At 46.8% G+C, this 18,293-nt stretch overlaps 1 protein-coding gene across 1 annotated transcript; it reads left to right on the top strand.

The window, feature by feature from the left end:
- Positions 1–5,503: 5,503 nt before the first annotated feature.
- On the top strand, positions 5,504–17,352 carry LOC125941002 (phospholipid scramblase 3-like). Its single transcript, XM_049657874.1, has 5 exons — positions 5,504–5,617; positions 8,867–9,024; positions 10,797–10,967; positions 16,299–16,457; positions 17,287–17,352. The coding sequence occupies exons 1-5, from the start codon at positions 5,587–5,589 to the stop codon at positions 17,350–17,352; spliced, it is 585 nt and encodes a 194-aa protein (XP_049513831.1). The 5' UTR covers positions 5,504–5,586.
- The last annotated feature ends 941 nt before the right edge of the window (positions 17,353–18,293 follow it).

Here is an 18,293-nt window from a genome sequence, read left to right as displayed (position 1 = left end):
CTGAAGAAGCAATGGCCCAGGTTACAAGGTAACTAAGATGGGAAGCGGAGACCTGCTTCTGGAAGTGCGTGATAAACCCCAGTATAACAAATTGTCTAAACTTGTTGCATTTGGTGACATCCCCGTCTCAGTGGGCCCTCACAGGTCAATGAACACTGTACGTGGTGTCATCTCGGATGACGACCTTCTAGAACTCAGCGAAAGCGAGCTGTTGGATGGATGGCAAGACCAAACGTAGTAAAGGTTCAAAGAATTAAGTTAAGGCGTGACGACAAGGAAATTCCCACAAAGCATGTAATTATCACGTTTGGAACAAGTGACCTTCCAGATTCAATCGAGACGGGATATTATAAGCTCCGTGTACGACCGTACATACCCAATCCGCGCCGATGCTTCAAGTGTCAGCGTTTTGGGCATGGGTCTCAGAGCTGCCGAGGGCGCGCTACTTGTGCAAAATGTGCTTCTAAAGAACACGCCTCAGATAACTGCACTTCCACAATCCATTGTGCCAACTGTGACGGAGACCACCCCGCCTATTCGCGATCGTGCCCGTCATGGAAGAAAGAAAAAGAAATATTACAGCTCAAAGTCAGCTAAACATTCCTTTCCAGAGGCGCGCAAGCGTTTTTCTGCCCACAACCAGTCCAGTCCTTCCTACACCGATGTGGCGCGCCGGGGGGCAGCGTCACATCCTGCGGCGGCTGCCCGAGTCACACAGAGTGTGACAGCGGTGACACCATCAGCCCCCCTGGCAGGAGCAGCCAGTGCTGTTCCGCCCCCTACATCGCAGGGCCAGCAGTCCTCCGGGCCTGCCGGTCCCAGGGCCACTGCTCATGCAGACCGGCCCCAAAAACCCCCTAGTGTGCCCGCGGAGCGGGCAGCAGCCAGCGCCTCTGACGAGGCAATGGATGCAATCATCACTACTCCGGCGTCCCAGTCGCCGAAGGAACGGCGTAGCTCCATGGAGCGCGTCGGGAGAAAAGAAAAATCCCGTATTACGGGGCCTGGAAAGGTCTCGTGAACTAACTTCTATCTTTCTGTACACACATCACTAACTTCTTTTCCATTATGGATACCCAAGTATTACAATGGAACGTGAGAGGACTTCTACGTAATCTTGACGATGTTAAAGAACTCCTCCGCAAATTCAGTCCAAAGGTGATGTGTGTACAAGAAACACACCTAAAATTAACACAGACGAACTTTTTAAGGCAATATGTCACTTTCCGCCAAGACCGCGACGACGCTCTCGCCTCGTCAGGGGGTGTGGCCGTAATGGTCGATAAGGGCGTTGCATGTCAGCAATTAAGCCTCCGAACGTCCCTTGAGGCAGTTGCTGTCCGAGCATTGTTGTTTGGTAAACTAGTCACAATTAGCTCCATCTACATTCCCCCTTCCCATCAGCTTTCCAGAACAGAATTTCAGAGCTTCATCGATGAACTTCCTCCGCCATACATAGTCGCTGGTGACCTTAACGCTCATAGCCCCCTGTGGGGCGACTCTCGTTGCGATGCGCGAGGGCGCCTTATAGAAAATTTTCTGTTTTCTTCAGGTGAATGTGTATTGAACAAGAAAGAACCTACGTACTACAGTATTACACATAACACATACTCGTCCATAGACTTAAGCATAGTGTCGAGCACTCTAATGCCATACCTGGAGTGGTCCGTCCTCAAGAACCCCTATGGAAGCGACCACTTCCCAATTATGTTGAACTCAACGAAACGAGATGGATGCTTGTCACCACCTCCTCGATGGAACATGGACTCGGCGAACTGGGAATTGTTCGAGAGCTAACACACTTAGGCCGTGATGACATTGTTGCTCTTAACGTGGACGACGCCGTAGCATATCTAACTGGTTTTATTATTGACGCTGCTACAAAATGTATTAAACAAACTAGTGGACTGGCTCAGAAGCGCCGCATTCCTTGGTGGAACGAAGAATGTCGTAAAGCCCGCAAAAATCAAAACAAAGCTTGGGGATTGCTTCGCGATTCTCCTACTGCCGAAAATCTTATTAATTTCAAACAGGTTAAATCGCAAGGCAGAAGGACACGTCGACGTGCAAAGAGAGAGAGTTGGGAAAGGTACATTTCTGGAATAAGTTCCTACACAGACGAGGCAAAAGTATGGAACAGGGTGAATAAATTAAAGGGCCGTGAGACGAACCCGCTGCCCTTAGTGAGTACCCAAGGAGATGGCCTGGAGAATCAGGCAAACTGTCTGAGCGAACACTTTGAATATGTCTCCAGTGCATCTCATTATACACAAACATTCCTGAGGTTCAAAGAACGCGCAGAGCGACAGCCCCTCGATCGGAAATGTGCCCGAAATGAACATTACAACTGCCCGTTCAGTTTAGCTGAACTTAAAGCTTCTCTTGCTTGTTGCAACGGTTCGGCACCAGGTGCTGACCGTATCATGTATGAAATGATCAAGCACCTACACCCTGAAACACAAAAGACACTTCTCTCTCTTTTTAATGTCATGTGGGCTGCTGGTTCCATTCCATCTTCTTGGAAAGAGGCTATAGTAATCCCCATACTTAAACAGGGCAAGGACCCGTCCTTACCTAGTAGCTACAGACCCATGCTTTGACAAGCTGTCTGTGCAAGCTCTTCGAAAGATGATTAACCGGCGCCTAATCTGTGTCCTAGAAAGCAACGGAATACTAGATCCTTACCAATGTGGCTTCCGGGAAGGTAGGTCGACTACAGACCACCTTGTCCGCATCGAGGCAATCATAAGGGATGCCTTTATACACAAACAGTTTTTTCTCTCCGTATTTCTTGACTTAGAGAAGGCATATGACACCACATGGCGCTTCGGTATTATCCGAGACCTTTCCGCTATGGGTGTCCGCGGCAACATGTTGAGTACTCTGCAAAGCTACCTTTCTAACCGTACCTTTCGTGTAAGGGTGGGCCAGGCCTTGTCTAGGTCTTTCACCCAGGAAACTGGTGTCCCGCAGGGCGGTGTGCTTAGCTGTACACTGTTTATTGTGAAAATGAATTCTCTACGCGCGGCTATTCCACGAACGATGTTCTACTCTGTATATGTAGATGATGTCCAGATTGGTTTTAAATCGTGCAACTTTGCTGTCTGCGAACGACCTGTCCAGCATGGCTTAAATAAGTGGCTAAATGGGCTGATGAAAACGGTTTTAGGTTGAGCCCACAGAAAAGCACATGCGTCCTTTTCACTAATAAGAGAGGAATAGTACCAGACCCTGCTATTGAGCTGTCTGGTACCACATTACCTGTAAGCAAAGAGCACAAGTTTCTAGGCATCATATTGGACTCAAAACTCACATTCGTTCCGCACATCAAATATTTGAAGGCTAAGTGCCTGAAAACAATGAACTTATTGAAGCTGCTGTCGCGTACAACATGGGGCAGTGACAGGAAATGCATTTTGAACTTGTACAGGTGCCTTGTCGGCTCACGACTTGACTACGGGGCGATAGTTTACCAGTCTGCTGCACCCAGCGCTTTAAAAATGTTGGATCCTGTTCACCATTTAGGAATCCGCCTCGCGACTGGGGCCTTCAGGACAAGCCCCGTACAAAGCCTTTATGTGGAAGCGAACGTGTGGTCGCTCCACCTTCAGAGGACTTATGCCAGCTTTACATATTTCCTTAACATAAATTCAAACCGTACACATCCTACCTATTTTACCATAAACGATACCACATTTGCCACACTATTTAATAATCGACCAACAGCGAAGCAGCCCTTCTCGCTACGCGTGAGAAAGCTCAGTGAAGAAATGAGTGCTGCACTACTTGAACATTGCCTAATGCCTCCAGCGAAGCTGCTACCGCCTTGGCAGTGGCAGCTGGTTGAATGTGACACATCGTTTATTGAAGTCACAAAACACGCGCCAGATGCACACATTCAAATGCACTTTTTAGAACTAAAGTCAAAATACTCTTGCCCTGAATTTTACACAGACGCATCAAAGTCACATGCTGGCGTTTCCTATGCGGCAGTCGGTCCGTCCTTCTTGGAATCCGATGTACTTTATCCCCACACAAGCACCTTTACGGCAGAGGCCTATGCAGTACTATCGGCGGTGAAACACATTGATAGATTGAAACTCCAAAAGGCTGTAATATTTACCGACTCTTTAAGCGTTGTTAAAGCGTTAATGATGCCGCAAAAACATAAACACCCTGTAATTATGAACCTCTACTCACTGATCTGCTCTGTTTATGCATCTAAACAACAAATCATAATATGCTGGGTGCCTGGGCATAGAGACATCGAGGGTAATGTTTTTGCCGATCAAATGGCCACATCAATAACATCGCACGCTATTAATCCTACCGCTGCTGTCCCTGTAACAGATTTGAAACCTTTCTTGCGGAAGAAACTGCGAAGCTACTGGCAACGTTTGTGGGATGCGCAAACAAATAATAAGCTTCACTTGATTAAGCCACAGTTAGGTTTCTGGCCCTCTGCATCAAAAACACGGCGAACTGATGTCCTATTCTGTCGCCTCAGAATAGGACACACATATGGTACCCACAATTTTCTATTGAATGGTAATGATCCTCCAACCTGTGGTAGATGTGGCGAGAGGCTCACCGTTCTTCACGTCCTCCTGGAATGTAGGGAAGCCGAGAGAGAGAGGAAGAAACATTTTCCTCTGGCATACCGCTGTTCTATCCCTCTTCATCCTGCTATGTTTCTTGGCAAAGAACCGCTTTTCACTACCAAAGCAGTCCTCGCTTTTTTGAATGATGTTGTCTTGCATGTTATCAGCCCAAGAAATACGTAATGCATCCTCTCTCAAGAGGATGCCACTGTGATAATAGTTCAGTTTAGCCTCTGACATATCTTAGTATATCATCAATCTTTTACAATGCATCCCTCGTATCCATAGCACACTTCATTAGTCATTGCCATATTCTTAGTAACTATAGATTTTATGCATTTTACAGCGACTATTTTAGGCCTCTTTACAGCCATGCCACATCTGTTTTATCCACACCTTCTAATTCACCATTCATGTACCACTGACACGTCATTATCATCGCCTTGGCGCTCTTTGGCCGCATCTGGCCCTTGCGCCAAAAAACTCCAACAATCAATCAATCAATCAAAGCCGCGCGGGTTATTCGTCACGTGTCAAGCCTCGTCCATTGGGAGAGCGGAAAACGTCGAAGAAGTCCGGCGAGGGGTAGAGGGCAGGGAGGAATTTCTCCTTTCCTATATGAACAGTGGTTTGCGCTACCTTTGGAACATACAGGGCCCTTAATGACCCCCGCTCCCCCCCGCCATCTGTCCCAGAAAGTGCGCAACATTTGCGAGTCTTCTCTCTCACTTAGAAGCCTGTTCATACACCTCTTGCATTTTTCCACCGCGCCGCAAAGGTTAGTTGCCCGTGTTAGAACGAGGGGCGGGCACTTCCCAAGGTTTACCATATACATATGGGTGAATCGTAATGTTCTTTAGAGAGAAAAGAAAAGCTATATTCCGCAGAAATAATTTTTCAAAGAATTTATTCGTGTCATCTTTATTTTTACCTCGCAGCTATCTGCGGCTACCAAACTTGCAATTCCTACCAAGCGAAGAACTCGATGGGCCAGTCCATATACAGTATCACCGAAAGTAAGTAGACGAGTGTCAGACGTTTTCGATGACGAGCCACCGTATCGACGTGGCCCGAATCGTCGTGGCTGGCAAAAGGAATATGCGCAATTGCGATTATTTGAACGCACGGATTTGTGTATTATTAATGACAATCGTATGACTCTTACGTGCGACGCATTTCCGGAGCGGCGTTGCTGGGCGTCAGGGTGTTAATGTTTCACCGGGTGCATCATAGCTTTTATGATATAGCACAAGTGCTTAGCACGAGGATGGTGACCTGCCGTGGTAGCTTAGACGCTGTGGTGTAGCGCTGCTGAGCTCGAGGTCGTGGGGTCGATCCCGACCGCGGCGGACGCATTTCGATTTGGGCGAAATGCAAAAACGCTCCTGCACCTTAGATTGAGGTGCACGTTAAAAAAAACCCCAGGTGGTCAAAATTATTTTGCAGTGCTCTCCTACAGTGTGCCTCGCAATCAAACGTAGTTCTGGCACGTAAAATACCGCAATTTAATTTTAGCATGAACGATGCACTTTGATCGCGCAATACGTTGTGCATGAGGGTGAGACAGTAATGCCTGAATAACAAAAAAAAAAAAAAAATATCGCACACGAAAAAAAAGGACAGAAGCGTGGGTAGGGTCAACACATCCAAAAGTAAATTAAAGTGGTTGATTGAAACAACACAGGTGCTAGTCATATGAAGGTTAGCCCCTGTGTGGCATTCCTAGCCTTATTGTCCATATTTGTTGTACGTTTCTGCGCTAAACAATTTCATGTTCAGTTTTCGTTTATTCCAAGCGCCCTTATGCCAATATTATTTTTCGGTTCACGTCCGAACATAAGGTAAAAGGGAGAGTGTCCAGCAGTGTCGTGGCGGGAGGAATTATGTGCGAATGGCACGTATTACAGTGAAACGCCCCACTCACGGTGGTCAGCCGACACGTACTTTGAAAGCAGGTCCCTTAAGGTGCGATTCAAGCGCTCGGTGAGCCCGTTCGTCTGGGTATGGTAGGATGTGGGGATCTTGTGCTGCGTGGAACAGGAGCGCAGGAGGTCGTCGATCTCTTTCGACAGGACGGTACGGCCTCGGTCAGTCAGCAATTGACGTGGGGCACCGTGTACTAAAATTACATCACGGAGGAGAAAGTCCGCCAAGTCGTGTCATCGGGTAGCGCGACGCGTAATCGCTGGCGACGGCAACCCGTTTGTTTCCTGAAGCAGATGTGGGCAAGGGTCCGAGAAGGTCCAAACCGACACGGAAAAAAGGACTCAGGTGGGACGTCGATGGGCTGAGGTACCCAGCACCTGCACCAAATATATGTTACGTGGAGGCACAGCAGTGAAACTATTTACAGGGTGTACTTACAAGGGTAACAAGCACTGGCCAACATGGAAGCCAGCCTACAACAAGCAAGGCATGTCGTCGTCATCAGTTAGGCAGTGAGCGCTTATGAGTACGTCCCACTAAATCTAAATGTCGGCATCAACTTCTTCTAGCAGCACCTAGCAATATTACGTCGTGGTCTTAACTTGAGCGTGAACTCAAGCGAGTTCGTAATTGATAATAAACTTGCAAAAGCATGTTGCGCGCTGGACACAAGAAAACAAAGGAGTGCCGTGCTTCTTATACTTGTTACGGTGTTCGTAGCACGCTTTCGAAATCTTAATACAGCGTCGCAATCATGATGCGTAAAACGGATGCGCCGGACGTCCGCTTTGTACAGAGACAAATATTTGATGTCACCAGTGACGTCCTGGGCGCGAAAGATAGTGGGGATGGAAAGTTAGAGCTCTAGTTCCCGATAAACACCGCTAATACTAATTTTACACCGAACAAACCGTCGTAGCCTTATCGTCGCTACAGACGCAACAGCGCATGGTGATTTATTGTTCATCTGTGTTCTGTATACTAAACGTCAACATCGTGAAGGGCTATAGCAAGGCCGCACGGTGTAATACGCTTTACGGAACACCGGATGCGCAAAAGGCAGATGAAGATTATGCTTATTGGCATCCCCTTTGGAACGGGTGGATACAAATAGTCACCTAGCCTGCTTGATTTAATCAAGTTTTACTACATCTATCACCACCTAGCCTTCTGCTTATTTGTTATCAATCCTAACTTCAGTATTTAAAACCACTATATCACTATATTTTACCATTACCTACGCTTGCAACGATCCCGGTTCTATCAATCTCCTACCTGTTTTTGTTTTTTTTAGCATTGCTCTTAATTGTCTCTTACTTATGTCGACTGCGGACGGGTTAATGCTTGATTCGTCCTCGAATCCCAACGCTTTTGGAAGGTGGAGCGTGCTTACTGGTCTCGCTGGGGAAACATCTTCCAGCATCAAGACTGGTAGCGACCCGTTGGGACGCGTTGTTGAACGAAATGTTACAATGTTGCGTTGCATGTGTGTAGCACTGCTAGTAAGCGATCATACTCTTGCCGCTGCTTTACACCAGTGACAATTTAGCATACGGTTTGTCGTCACAATCGTAACTTTGTACATGGCGTCCGGGTAAACCGACCTCAGTGGCCAGGCTTAGTTGCTTCTGGTTAAACAATGTGCCACAAGATGGCTCCAACAAACTGGCTGCAAACGTGTACAGAGGCTTTAGTTTCATTATTTCGGTGTTACGGAAATAATAATACGCGCATATACATGTTGAAAGCACATAAACTCCCTTATTCAACGAGAAAATGAAAATGAAAAACAACGCTCTTACAAAAAGGCAGAACTGAGAGAGTTCTGCGTCCTGCGTGCACACCAAACATACTTCTCTCACAATCAACGAAGAAAGTTGCATACTTACACTTACTTAAGTGTACTTAGTTAAGTCTAAGTATACAACTTCCTTGCAGTCTATACATTGCAATGACTCGTGGTGCGAACCGATATTTTCCAAATGCCGCCATAATCAGCTACCACAAAGACAAATGCCCCGTGAAATTACTATGGCGCAAGCCACAATCAGCGGCGAAGGGGCCAAGCGTGTCATTACACCAGCAGTTTCGTTGTCTCAAAACGAGATTTGCTTTTTAAGCTCGCCAGGAAGGTAGACAGGACACGTCACGTGGCTGTACTATGAATATATATGAAGTTATTAACACGGAAAGTTTGAGGGAACATCAGTTGCTTGAGCGCTCCCGTATGTTAACGTGCGTGGCTTACTATGTCGTCCTCTTCAAATCGCAGCTCAGCGCAGTAAGGGATAAAGATTTCTTCCCTGTGACGCGCATTAACCTGCTCCTATCTCGTGCAGATTCGGGTATTTGTGCAAGGTGTTGCTGCGGGCCAAGGCGATGCCTGGAAATGGATGTTCGCGACTACACGAACTCCGTAGTGATGCATTTCGTGCGGCCACTGCGGTGCGTGCACACGGTATTTTGCTGCTGCGTTTGCTGCTGTTGCTGCTTGCAGGTGAGCGACTTTACATTCGCTCGTTAGGCTTAGGAGCGAGCTCTGCCTCGTGGCCAACTATGATTTCCCAGTTCAAGTAGTCGTTAAACGTAGCAGTGCTGTGATTACACAATAGCTGGACCGATTTGAATAAAACTTGTTGCATTCAGGAAAAAAAAAGCTGAATTATGGCTACTGTAGGGTATGGAAATTTCGTTTAAATCTGTTCAGTTGATTTTGAGATAAAAACTGTTGAACTTCGGCAAGTTAGGGAAACCAGCCAACTGAAGCAGAATATTTACGAATCTGTAACTCTACCAAAAGCAGATGCTGTAAACAGCATCTGTTGCGCATCTGAAGTGGACAGTTACGATGTAAAAATTTAGTTTACAATAATTTGGCGCACTGCTTACAACAATTTTTCAGACGTCCTATATACTCACAAATTGATATTTTTTAGAGCGGTGTATAATACATTAATTTTCTCCACTTCAGGTGCCTCAGTAGCTGTTGTAAATTGTAATATCGTTTTTTTTATTGCGGACATGGATAGTTGCTACTTGAGTCTTCAGTTCCTTTTACTTATTTTGCAAATTTTCAGAAATATAAAAGCAACATAATCTAAATAAAAATTTACTGCTTTCATTCGGTGTATTTTAAATTTTACTTATAAACGCGATAAACCTCACCAAAATTGCTGCAGTGATATTTAGATGGAGGCATCCTGGTGAAATACTGCCTCTTTAGCGGAAACTGTATAATTTAGAGCCTGTTGCAATCTTGTTATTCAGATAGATTAAAGACTGGTTCTTTTTCTTAACGCCGGCCATTTCACACGTAATATTCGGTGCGTCAATTACTTACCAAAAGAAATTCTCTTTCAATATTGAAGCGTCCCGCAGCCTGTAAGGTACCATCAGTATTATGTACGCGAAGAAGGTTGAATTGTGATCTTCTGTTTGCAACTATATCTGTAATGCACATACGCTCTTTTTATCCAACACAAAACCATTTTGAATGAAAATCGGAGCAATAAATAGATACGACGTTAATATTTTGTGCGCATACGTTTTATTCAGGCCATGTACCTACTTCCAAACAATGTTGGATCTTCGTAAAATAGAAAGGAAAAAGACTTGAGCCGTCATGATGTATATAGCTCATGTGAACTCGCGCTTTTAACCATGGGAGCGAAGTACGAGTGCAGAGATGACGTAATAAGATGAACAGGTACGGGGTCGCAGTCCCACTGTCTTTCATTTGTGGCAACTGCTTGACAGACGGTCTTTTAATCACCGTTATTCACCTCCCTATTACTAAGTGGAGCTCGTTCTGTTGAGAACAACTTGGTTTAATCCCCAGCGTTGGTCGTTTTCACACGAACACGGTGGTTCCAACACTTCGCCGTTTCTTGTTCCCATCCTTGCTTTGTTCACGCGATAATAAATGAGTCGACTGATCTAGAGTCCGTTCTTACGGCCGTCTTGGTTCACTGAATTTAATATATAACGGGCATTGCTTGAAGAACTTGCGTGCTTCTTAAAACCACGCTACGAGAGTAGCAATTGAGCTCAGATAGGTACGCGCGCAATGATCGTATATGCGCATTGGGTACGCATGCTGTTCTGGTTTAGATGCGTTCTGCGCATGCGCGCTGTGTGAAAGGTGGCGCTCGCAAGTACACAACACCACTGAGTACGCTATGAAAAAAAAAACGCCGTACTAAAACTCTGTAACATGAGTATTATTTCACCGGTTAAGGCAATTCCTCCTTGGTTTCGCCCATGTAATAGGAAATGGAAGTTCAAGCACCGCCTGGCAAAACCATCGCATACGTGTATCAGCGGTGGTCCTTATGCTATCCGTGGTTCAGCATACACGACCGCAATCAGAAGCGAGTGCTGGACATAGTGGGACCACTGTGCACTCAAAGCATGCCTTGTAAATGCGACGTCGATTTCAAGGTAAGTGCGCTGCTGTTTGTACCTCCATTCATGTTGTGAACGGTCTAGCGCAAAATCATAAGCATTGCATCACATTAATGTTCCGACCGGTACGGGGCCTAAACATAAGCAGTGCATGAAATTACACGCTGCATGCATAACAGAGACAAATGCACGCGTCGCATTTAGTTTTATAGCATTTAAGCAACCGCGACACGAAAGCTTCACTTCAAACAGATTCCAATATCTCCATTGGATCTCCGAAACATTTGTTTTCGAGGCTTTTCTGGCTCACGAAGCGTCTTCTCCCGGAAAGAGTAGGTGTTTATTCGCAAGCCTGAGTGGCCCACTCGTGAAGTCGGCGATGTTTAGTGTGAAGCCGCGAAGGAAGTGGAGGAGGAAAGCGCGTGGAGGTGGAGAAGAGAATCGCGCGCCTGGACAAGTAGGAAGGAGCGCATAGAGCGCGTGGCAAAGCGACGCCCTCTAGAGGAATGTCTAGGTGGCGTTGAGCGACGCAGGAAAGTAGGGTGCCTCGATGCCCAGCGCCGCCGTCCAGGGTGGAGACAACCCCGCTGGCGCCGCCATATTGTGTCACACGAGCTGAGACTCAGCTACGCTTGCGTTCATAAAGTGTTACTCGCGGCGCGCTTCCAAGTGCTTTGCCTTGATGAGGATTTTTTTATCGGTGTCCCATCTGCATATCTTTATAACCAATAGCCGTTAACTCGTCGAAGGTCGAAGACGTAAATGTATGGCGCCGGGAACATGCCCCAAGTTGCCTAATTCAATCACATTTAATATGCCTTGTGTATGTTTAAAATACGCACTATTTTTTTGCGCTTCGATGATTGGTATATAAGGTTTGCGACCCCCTGTGTGTGGAAGTTTTTCTTTTTCGCTGTTGTATTTTGGTTTACACGTCACGCCTCCTTTACCGTAGCCAGCCACTAGCGCACGGCGGTTAGTTTCCCTTGCGCTGTGCGTGCTCTTCGCGTTGGTTGCAATTATTTGACGATATCTACGCGCAATTTTTGCTTTTTTTTGCCCACAAAACTGTGTGCTGACAGGATTAAGCTGGTGTAAAAATAACTGCGATGTGAAAATAAGGTTTAGTTAGTGCTGTAGAGAAAAATGTAACGTAACTTGTCTGTGTCAATCTTGCGTAGTACACACAAGAAATCAAACGATGCACAAAATACATTTACTTATAATGTCTAGTACAATCAATCATGAAAGAGATATGTACATGAAAAATTATACGTACTGTGTGGTGCCTGAAGGTTATGTTGAAAGACGAGATACAAGAATTAATTCGCAAGGTAGGCTCGACACACAATTCGGGATAGAGAGTTTTTTTTTTTTTTTATTCATTACATGGGGGGGGGGGGGGTTTCAAGTGAGTGCATCAACCTTATTACACACAATATAAATCGAAAACAAGAATGCAAACAAGAAAACGCAACCGCGGGTAATATTAATCAAGATATCCAGCCAGATATCTAGCCAGAATACATACATCAGCTACCATCGAATACGTCGCATCAGCCAAACACATCGATGGCGAGTACAGAACATTTCATAAATAACCATTAGAACACGGATAACTACATTGAAAAAATAAACAACACTGCATACATATCACGTACAAAAACCGTAAATGAAACTAAGACAGTCAAATACAGATTAGCAATGTTTTTCACTTCGAAAATATAGTCCATGATGATGTAGGGCTGTTGACAGGACGGCGCCCATCCTGTCGATTTCCCTCGTACTGGTCCTCTTCAAAGTCTTTCTAAGTACAGGTAAAACAACAAAAGTGATTATTGATATGAAAAGTTGCCTTGCAAATACAGAGAACCCATTACAGTGCTTAAAAATAAATTTTAGCAGAAGGAATGCTGTATTACCTCGCTTCACACGTTTCGAAAAAATGCACAGGCTACAACAGACACCATGCCAGAAAGCGCCGAAACATTTTGGTCCCATGATGCCCCTTAACTCTACTACACCTGGGCATACCGTGCACAGGCATTTAAAGACCGTCACAGTACCCACTACGATCGGGAATGAGCACGAATGACCATCGGCTTACGATCACCACGCTACAAATATGTACAAGTCTAAAAAATCAGCTATGTAACGTAACACCCTGAGGTCCGCAAGATGTCTGCTGAGAAATCAGAGAAAATCACAATGTTTCGCTTACCACGTACAAAACAGCCGCTCTCCCCAGACGAAGCACTGCGTTCTTTAGTCCCAAATAACCAGTACCGAAAAAAGAAAAAAAAAAAAGAAACAAGAAAGAGACACACACGATGTGTGCTTCCCGTGAAAAAAGAAAATAGGTGCCTTACGTGACGATTCGTAGCTAATGTAAGACTATTTCGCGGCTAGGCATCTTCGTCAGTCCTTAAAATAAGGGTACAGACTGCGCCCATCAAAACGAAAAAAGCCTATGCGACGCGCGCTCGCAAACCATACGCTACTCATACAGCATCGGTGCAGTGCTTACTTAGTTCGTGAGCGAACGTAGGTACGTGAGCGAGGATCAGAGAATACTTTCTTATTTAAATGAAAAACACGGTGCGGTAGTCGAAACATTCTTGACACTTACCTCGCAAATGCAGGAGTTATCCGTTGCCTTCCAGTGATCGCGCTTTACTTGGGCTTCCCATCTCTTCCGTCGCTCTGGGTCCCGGGGGAAGCGAAAACAACGCAGTCCTTTACGCGTCGATCCGGCGCACTTGGGAACACAACAGCCCGTCATGTCGACACGATGCACTTGATAGCTTGTCAGTCATGCGGCTGAACACTGTCTAGCAAGTAGAAGCGTCCGCGAAGCATCCGCGCGCACTGTGCCTCGAACTCAGCACCGGCACCAAGCAATCGCAACGGCTCGCTGTGACACAATATGGCGTCGCAGCGAGAAAGCGGCGGCGCGGGGGCGGTCAAAGGTTGGCACCACCCTGAATGGCGGCGCTGGCATCGAGGCACCCTACGGGAAAGGAGAAAAGAGGCGAAGCTTCGCAGGGGAGCAGGGTAGGCGGAGGCGTGCTGGGTTGACCTCCTCTGGCAGTTGGTACAGGTGCTGTGCGCAATGGACGTACGGGGTTCGCATCGCGTTGAAAGCGTGCAATGGTGAGCCGACGTTGGTGGCTCAATCTCGCGCGCGCAAGGGAGGAAAGTGGAGAGAAATCGCGCCGTCTTACCTCGGGGGGCGGGGGGGGGGGGAGGTGGCGAATTTTACCTTAGCGGCTACTGCTTATGGAGCGGCCGCCCGAGCCTTCATCTTGAAAGCGATCTGCGATGCGTACAGTCTAGCCGTAGCTTCATGTGTTCTATCGCATCCATACGCTTGCCACCCGCGTTCACGAAGTAAAACGTCACTACAATTTTTTATATTGTAGAGAGACAAACAAAAAAGTCACAGGCCTGCGCGGCACACGTAGCAGTCACAGCGTAAGCTGGTTGAGCGGCGCCAGAGTAGCTGCAATTTCGGCACCACGCACAACAAGGTCTTCGCGGCAGTGTCTTCGCCTCGATTTTGACGAGAACGATCTGAACTGTCCGCCCGGCATCGACGGCGAGCTGCGGCTTGTAATGCTCTCTGCACAGCAGTCTGCTGAGCCCGATGATGCCTGGTTGTAGCCGTGCACGTAGCTCTATACGATTCGCTTCAGCAGCGGTTTGTACCTTTCGAGGAGACACCATAACATCTACCGAAGGGGTACCCAGAATACGTGGCGCACATCTAACATTGGGATAGCGTTGATTGCGTGCCTCGTCTCAACCGCATCTTGTCGCACGCAGCGGTTGCAGGTACCTTAACTAGATGGCGCCACCATACTGGCAAAGGCTCGGGTCGTCTGCGCCTGCGCGCCTGCCTATAGGGCGGATCTAAAGGGAATTTTTCTGCTACCTGATAGCAAGCGCTTGTGTGGCTCAGTGGTAAAGTATCTGACTCCCACGCAGCGGGCCTGGGTTCGATCCCGGCGGAGAGCGGGTACTTTTTTTCACATTTTCGTACATAGCAGTTAGCGGCGGGGGCGGCGGCGGCATCATGGGGACGCGAAACGGCTATTGGAATGAGCCCATAGCAGCTTACGCTGTAAAATGAGGAGAAAGGCAGTGAGGTTAACCAGACCGAAATATTCGGTGGAGTGGCGTTGTGCTCCGGCAATAAATGCGTATTTCGCGACCGGGTACAAGGGAAACTGGCGATCGCGGCTCATCTCGCGCGCGGAAGGAGAAAAGCGGTGTAGGAGCGCAGGAGGGGAGGGGGTGCGGTCAGGAACTGCGTACTTTGCGCGGCCGCGCGTAGTCGCGCGCAGTAGCGCCCCCATATCTTAACAGCGATCTGCAGATGGCTCATACCCGTGTGCGCGGTGTCTCAGCCGCTGAGTTTCCACTGAAATGATAGCATGAAGGGCCACCTCGCTCGCTGCTGCAGCCGCGCTTGCTCACGCCAGCGTTTTGACAACGATGGTCCGCGGTCATCGAGTGTGATGTGTTTGTTTGCTCGTGCGCGCTGACGCCATGCTTGTTAATGCAGTTAGTAAGCGAATGTTTCCAATTTTACCCAGCCGATGAAACTACTGTCCTTGCTCGTACAGCTGTCTACTAATTTTCTATCGCAATCGATGCTCCGCCTGTCGTGCAAAACTGCGACCTTTTTTTTACCTTATCAGCAGGTGTAGTGCATGTCACAGTAGGGGAAGTACGCTGTGGCTCATTGAGAACCTACGAATACTACGGAGCAGGCTATTCTTCTTAACAGTTAGCCTTGCGAGCTTTGGTCTTCGATGTGCTCTCAACTTCGGATGAGTGCGACGCCGGGTGGGTATAAAGTATTGCGAATGTAGACGACGTTTCCAAAGCGGCAGTATTCTGCCTCGAAGACCATCGGTGGCGATGTTGACGACACCGAATAATTTCTGTGGATTCTCTGCGCGTCAAAATCTGCCTGACCATCTCTTTCAGGGTATTCTATGATGTAAAAATGCAATTTCCTAATGTAGCTGAAGTCCCTTAAATGTCCCTTAAAGGCCACTAGAGACGCAGAGAGCAGTTGGACGTCCCAAGAACACCTCCCGTAGTTTCGGTATTCGAGTCATGCGGCTGTTGAAACTTCAATGCCATAAGGGAAACCGAATATTGTAGTACACCCCAAATTATAGTTAGGCAGTTCGGTCGCAAGCAGCAAACGCGCATCTATAGTTGGTGGTAATGTGATTACAGTGTGATGTGTGAGCGTCTGGCTAAATGTCCGCGCTGTTTTGATGGAGGCAAGTTTGTTTGTCAACCACCAGAACAAGAGTTGTAATCATTTCGGAACTTCCCGATGTCTCGCAGGTCTACTCAGTCAACGGCTACGAAATCGGAAAGATCACCAAGCAGTGGAGCGGGCTCATCAAAGAGTACTTCACGAATGCCGACACCTTCGGCGTCAGTTTTCCGTTGGACATGGATGTGCATGTGAAGGCCGCTCTCATTGCCGCGACAATGCTCATAGTAAGCCGCACGCCTGTACACGCCTTCTCGCAGAAACAAAAACACTTATAGGTGCATCCTCGACGCAATGTCAGCGCGTTTATTTCAGAGCCCGGGCTATCCTTGGACCTTGACGTTACAGCATTTAACATAGCGTTAGCCTTCTGCCATTACCGATGCCACTTCCTCCCAACTGCCCATACGCGCTAAATAACTGCGCTTGTCCAGTTGGTTGCAGGTGGCGACGAAAGAACGGTTATGCTGTGGTAAAAAACTTCATTGGAAATTCGTATCCTGTGTTATAGATGCATGTACGATGCCAGACTACTTCTTTTTTTTTGTGAATCTTGTTATAGCTTTTGTCATTTACTTATACGTACACCAACTGCTGCGATAACCCTTATCGCAGGAGTTGCGCAAAAAAATTGCAAAATTTACATTTTCACAAAGACGAGGTCAGCAGTTGTCAGTAACTGCTAGGAATTTATTCATTGACGAAAACATAAAAAAATATCTTATCATGTTTGGCTTGGTCTCCACTGTGCTATCTTCCGCACATTGGAAGAGGGAAGCCGGTTAACTGTCCGAACACAATAAGGATTTCTCGCTCAACATTGAAGCCCATGCTATAACAAAGGCTTCACTCTGCGCTAGATTTATAAGAAAGGCGCGAAAATGGAACCCTCTTCTTAAACATTTAATACAGTGTATTGTACTTTGATCAGCAACAAGAAAGCTGTGAGAACTGGAGACACTGTTTGCGTGCGCGCGTGAATTGAAGCCTATCCTTAGTTCCGTGTTGTTTATTCATGCCGCTTCGAGTCATTTATACATCGATTATGAATTGCAGGACTACATGTTCTTCGAAGAAGCATACAAGCAAAGCGATGACAGAGGACCCGGAATGATGCAGTGATTCCGCCGACTGCGTACAACAAAATGGATTTGTCAATCGTTGAACTCAATGATTTAGTCCTTAATACGTGACTCGACCGAGTGCTGCCCTTCAAATTGGACTTGATGGCACTTAAGAGTTAGTACATAGTTATTCGGGGCAAGACTTAAATTATTTTTTCTCCTATGCGTGCTGATGTTGCATTTGTTTTTCAGCATTATGCCTTATAGATCCCAGCCTACTCCTCATAAACGCCGTCTATCGTAGCATAGATGCAGTAATGCTGTAAAGACTTCCGGCCATCGCATAGTATTGGTGTATAACGGCCACTTGTGAGGTGGCCATAATACAACTTGTGACCAACTGTGAGCAACTTGTGAGCAACTTGTTACCCACAACTTGTGAGCAACTTGTGACCCACCGCCATGGCAAAAGCGCTCTGTTGCTGGGGACGACTTCGAGGATTCGATTCCCACGTCCGTGTACCGGAGCTTTGCGTGTACGTTGATGGTGCGCACATGGTCAAAATTATTATGGCTGCTGTCATAGCCCCTTTGTTGTAGTTATTCCCCATCAAGCAGTGAAGAAATATTATTATCGGTAGTATTTCTTGCCTATACGCTTATCTCGCTTTTTTTTTTGCTCTGTACTGCAGCAAAGCAAAAGGCCTTAAAGATGGACGAGTAACGAAGAAAATGCAGAACGCGTCTGTCCGTCGTTTTCTTCGCTCTCTGTGCTGCGTCCTCTCTTGGCGAGGATAGCGCACTCATTAAGCAGTATATTCATATAGAAATATTGATAATCAGTTTAGTATACGCCAAAGAGGATGAAGGCGAAAGCCTTGGCGCTCACGAGACGTTTATTAAATTACTTGTCATTCTCATTCGAATGCGTTGTTTCTTCTGATTGTTTTTTTTCCCACCAAAGCTCGTGGATTTGAGTGCTTTAATTGAGGCTACCTT

The sequence above is a fragment of the Dermacentor silvarum genome, chromosome 10 (assembly GCF_013339745.2).
Source record: "Dermacentor silvarum isolate Dsil-2018 chromosome 10, BIME_Dsil_1.4, whole genome shotgun sequence".
Taxonomy (NCBI): domain Eukaryota; kingdom Metazoa; phylum Arthropoda; class Arachnida; order Ixodida; family Ixodidae; genus Dermacentor; species Dermacentor silvarum.
The sequence above is the reverse complement of the archived record's forward strand: the minus strand, read 5'-3'. Positions and strand labels throughout refer to the sequence as shown.